Consider the following 5,074-nt stretch of genomic DNA (forward strand, 5'->3'; position numbering starts at 1 on the left):
TAACTTCTCAAAGTTCTGGTGTCCTCAGCTGCAAAACTGAAGCACAAAAATCTACCTGGTGGTGAACAATGAAAGTCAAAGTGTAAAAATGTCTTCTGACACTTCAAAAACTTTATAGAATATAAAGGATGAATAAGTCTGGTAAGACTTGGTTCCCTATGAGTTGAAGCACATTAAACTGTGGGAATTGGGGTTGTCAACTATAAAATGAGAGGGTTGGTCTAGGTTATTTTTAAAGACTCTTTGAAGGCTAAAGAGTTATGACTTTGTAATATTAGCTTCAATGGTCAAAGACTCCTAATATTTTAATTTTCCTTTCCCCACACCTAAAACTAAACAAACCATCTAATATACAAAGGGAGCCTCATAGTTAGAATAACGCAATCATGAATCCTTTTCCAAAGGGGTAATGTATCCTGGTATAAATAATCGTCTTGATTGATGTGTTTTCACTTTCTGTTTTTGGCCACTTCGAGAAGGGAAGTCTTCCTGTGCCTTAACTCTCCTGAGCTACAAGCCTTACTCAGTGCTTCCGCATTCATCAGACCATCCCCGCAGGGAGAGGGTGGGTGTTGTTAATAACCAAATGGGCATTTAGTCTCCGTTTGACGGATTTCCCATGTGGAAGTGAAAAGCTCCCCACAGGAATGTGGATTCTGTAAATTAATGTCTTGCTGGCGACAAGCTGTCTCCTTCTGAGTACCTTCTGGAAATGAATACTCATGCGATATCAGCTTGAAATGTGTGTGATGTGGAATTGGGAGCTTGGAACAAAGGAAATTAGGCAATGGATGGAAATAAAAGCTTGGACTTGGATGGGGTAGAGAGGGAGGGAGCTCAGAAGCCAAAAGCCGAGACCGGGGTCGGGGGGGGGGGTGCACCTGGACGGCTCAGCTGGTTAAGTGTCCAACTTCAGCTCAGGTCATGATCTCACAGTTTGTGGATTTGAGCCCCGTCGGGCTCTGTGCTGAAAGCCTGGAGCCTGCTTCAGATTCTGTATCTCTCTTTCTCTCTGCCCCTCCCCTGCTGTGCTCTCTCTCTCAAAAAGAAACATTAAAAAAAATAAAAAAGAAGCCAGAAGCGGGGAGCACAGGATAGCCGGGTGACAGCTTGCACAGGAATCTGCTGCATCAAATATGCATTCATCATGCTTGGCACATCCACAGACTTTATTTCATGTCATCTGAACGATTGACCCTGCATGTTGGGTTCAAAGAGATTAAATGACTTTCTTGAGGTCATACACCTGATAAGAAGAGTAAGGATTTTTATCTAGCTCTTGTCCCTAGAACTGGTATTCCCTTATACCCATCTGCAGTCCACTGTAACTCTAGTTTGGGAAGGCTTCCACAGGAAAGAGAAATATATAGGCATTAGACCTCTCACTCATGCTTTTCTGCCTAAATTGAGGTGTGGAAGGACAAGAAACACACCCAGAAATACATCTTACTAGGTACTGTAACAGCTACGATATACAAACCCTAGAATTTGATTTTTCATAGAAGCCTAATGGCCCCTATGGTGAGGAGAGTTCTTGGTTGGGTTGAGGATAGAAAGGGGTTGAGAAGAAAATAAAGGAGAAGAGAAAAAGAAGAAGGGGAAAAGGGAGGTAGAAGATGAACAGAAAGAAGAGAGGGGCACCTGGGTGGCTCAGTCACTTAGGTGTCTGACTCTTGGTTTCAGCTCAGGTCATGATCTCACAATTCACGAGTTCAAGCCCTGTGTTGGGCTCCTCGCTGATGGTGCAGAGCCTGCCTGGGATTCTGTCTCTCCTTTTCTCTCTGCCGCACCTCTGCTCTCTCTCTGTCTCTTTTAAAAATAAATAAACTTAAAAAAAAAAAAAAGAAAGAAGAAGGAAAGAACCCAATTATATTGATCGAATAGGAAAAGAAGCTGAGCTCAGACCAAAAGGCACTCAGATAACTCCTCCCAGACTCACTTCCCAATCTGGGCGCCCTTGAGCTCCGTGACTTCTGTAAGTCACCGAGAAGTGGCCACTCCTATGTGAAGTGGATGTTGGCTTCTAAAGACTGTTCTCCTAGGTGTATTGCTCAGTAGGCCACTCTTCTGGGGGTGGGGGGGGGGGTGGGGGGGGGAGGATAGAGGAGGCAGGTCCAGGGAGTCAAGGTCTTGGATCCAGGAGAAGCTCCTGGTCTCTTCAGGTGGCGGTGGCCATGTGCCAGGGGAAGTTTCTCCTAAAGGTCAACCTCATTTCCAAAATTCCCTCTTTGCTCTTCTCTCCACCAGACCCACGATCGCCTCTCCTCAGTTAGAGGTTGCCCTGCGCAGAATGAGTTTGGTAATTTCAAAACGAATTTGGCTTTCTAAGGTCCCTGCTTTAGCCCACCAAGATTTCTGGTTTTCACATTTAAAACAGAAATTCTTTTTTCATTGTTTTTGAGATGTTGATATCATGAAATATGTAGTGACTTAGACTAATTGTGGCTATAAACACCACGAAGCCGTAGATATGTGAGAAGTAAAATTAATCACCGCCTCCCACACACACATTTGCTGATACCATCCCGCACACAAAATAAGACCCAAAGGTGGACTTGGGCTGTCCGTCACTGTGCCATTCACATTTAGGAGGTAGGTAAATTTCTACAGGCTTCTTTATTCTTGTAGCAGCTAATTAAAGAACATCGGAATGCAACAGGGATCCAGAGGTGAACTGAATTATTGAAAAAACAGAAGTCAAGAGGGCACAGAAAGCTATTATGTGTATTCATCATAGATTCACCGAACTTAAAGGTGCTAAAAATGCAAGCGTTTAATCCAGAAGACAAATCTCCTCTTTCATAGCCCTTGGGGAAAAAAAATGCTTTTTCCTCCAAACCTTCCACAAGCTTTGGTAATTATGTTAGACAAAGGCCAAGAGCATAGAACAGAGTGCAAACTCTCTCAGGAAAGATATGTTTATTTGGGTTAAAGTTTAAACAGCTTATCTGAAACTGTTACATACAAAGGTGGCTCACTGGGGGTTTTTTGTTTTTTTGTTTTTTTACCAAAGCTGTCCCAACACATTGGCAGAAGGAGACTGAGAATACAATGTGCTCCACCAATGAGTGAACAGGAATGTGTGTGTGGAGGGGGGTGGGGGGGGGGCGCTGGGTGCGGCTGGAAGGACTGACAGCTGGGGCATCTGACTCTGGGTCCAGTGCCCTGTCCTTTGAGCGAAACTTTCTCCGAGGCATTATTAAAATTAATAAAAACATCCTTTGTCTGCAGTAGAAGCTTTAACTTTCAAACCCATGGACCAAAGATGAAAAGCATAATGCAGTGCATTTCAAATGATAAATATTCCACAACGAAGAATGTGATCCTTACACCAAATTTTAATAGCGAATGGAAATTTCTTCTAATTAAAAATAAGGAAGGGGAAATCCAGTGCATTGAGTTTAGGCTTTGATCTTCTGCTTTGAATCACATCAAGAAACTAGTGCAAGAAGGGTTTAAATGTCCCATGTTGCTTTTCACTAAATAGATTACCTCCCCGAGTGAGACATTTTAAAGTGCTGCTTTTGTGGGGCACTTGGGTGGCTCAGTCGGTTAAGCATCTGACTTCGGCTCAGGTCATCATCTCACGGTTGGTGGGTTCGAGCCCCGAATCGGGCTCTGTGCTGACAGCTCAGAGCCTGGAGCCTGCTTCAGATTCCATGTCTCCCTCTCTCTCTGTTCCTCCCCCACTTGTGCTCTGTCTCCCTCTGTTTCAAAAGTAAATAAACATTTAAAAAAAATTTTTAAAGTGCTGCTTTTGTGATTTCCCCAAGTGGCAGGAGTAACCACTGTTCTTGGAGAAAAAAAGAGCTGAAATTTGCCAAACCTCAGAGTTCAATGGCATCTAGGTCTGAGGGAAGGTGTATCCCCCCCAGTTACCTGTCTACTTCCTACTCACACTTAACAACGGAGGATAAAGTTGGTTGCGTATTTTCCAGAGAGCATTTTTTACCTCTTTGTTCCTAAGGCTGTAGATCAAGGGGTTCAGCATGGGAATCACCACCGAGTAAAACACAGAAGCAATTTTGTCCGTGTCCATTGACTCGCTGGAGCTGGGCTGTAAGTACATGAAGATGATGGTTCCATAGAAGATGGTGACAGCAGTGAGGTGGGAGGCACAGGTAGAGAAGGCTTTCTTGCGTCCTTCCGCAGAACGCATCCTTTGAATGGCGATGTATATGAAGAAGTAAGAGATGAGGATGACCAGGAGGGTGAAGAAGACGTTGAAGCCCACGACACAGAAGACAGCCAAGCTGCTGATGCGAGTGTCAGAACACGAGAGAGTTAAGAGTGGCGGAATGTCGCAGAAGAAATGATTTACTTCGTGAGAGCCACAGAATGAGAGTCTAAAGGTGTTTGCCGTGTGAATGGAGGCATTGAGGAAGCCACAGACATAGGAGCCAGCAGTCAGGAGGGCACACACACCTGCCGTCATGGTGGTGGAGTAATGGAGTGGCCTACACACAGCTGCATGGCGGTCGTAGGCCATGGAGGCCAGGAGGTAGCACTCGACAGTGGCAAAACCCACAAAGAAGAAGAACTGAGCAGCACATCCATTGTAGGTGATGACTTTGCTCCCTGAATGCAGTGCGGCCACCATTTTAGGCGCTACCGCTGACGAGTAGCCCAGGTCTACGAAGGAGAGGTTACTGAGGAAAAAATACATTGGAGTGTGGAGGTGGGGGTCTGCGCGGATGATTGCCATCATCCCCCCATTCCCAACCAGAGTGATGAGGTAGATGAATAAAAATACCAGGAGGAGGGGGACCTGAAGATGAGGGTCGTCTGTTAATCCCAAGAGGATGAACTCTGTTGCTTCTGTGCCATTCTCCATAAGGGCCAACTTGAATTTCATCTGGTGATTAAGGAAGAGGCGATGAAAATGAGAAGAAAGGATAGGAGAGATGATGGGATGGTATAAAAATAGTAAACTGGGGCGCGTGGGTGGCTCAGTCGGTTGAGCGTCCCACTTCGGCTCAGGTCAGGATCTCACGGTCCGTGAGTTTGAGCCCCACGTCGGGCTCTGTGCTGACAGCTCAGAGCCTGGAGCCCGCTTCGGATTCTGTGTCTCCCT

The 5,074-nt window shown here is 45.4% G+C and overlaps 1 protein-coding gene across 1 annotated transcript; it reads right to left on the minus strand.

The window, feature by feature from the left end:
- Positions 1-3,883: 3,883 nt before the first annotated feature.
- Positions 3,884-4,837, minus strand: LOC125176970 (olfactory receptor 1444). The gene has a single exon (XM_047878941.1). It carries the CDS (start codon positions 4,832-4,834, stop codon positions 3,884-3,886), a length of 951 nt encoding a protein of 316 aa, XP_047734897.1. The 5' UTR covers positions 4,835-4,837.
- Positions 4,838-5,074: the final 237 nt, after the last annotated feature.

The sequence above is a fragment of the Prionailurus viverrinus genome, chromosome D1 (assembly GCF_022837055.1).
Source record: "Prionailurus viverrinus isolate Anna chromosome D1, UM_Priviv_1.0, whole genome shotgun sequence".
Taxonomy (NCBI): domain Eukaryota; kingdom Metazoa; phylum Chordata; class Mammalia; order Carnivora; family Felidae; genus Prionailurus; species Prionailurus viverrinus.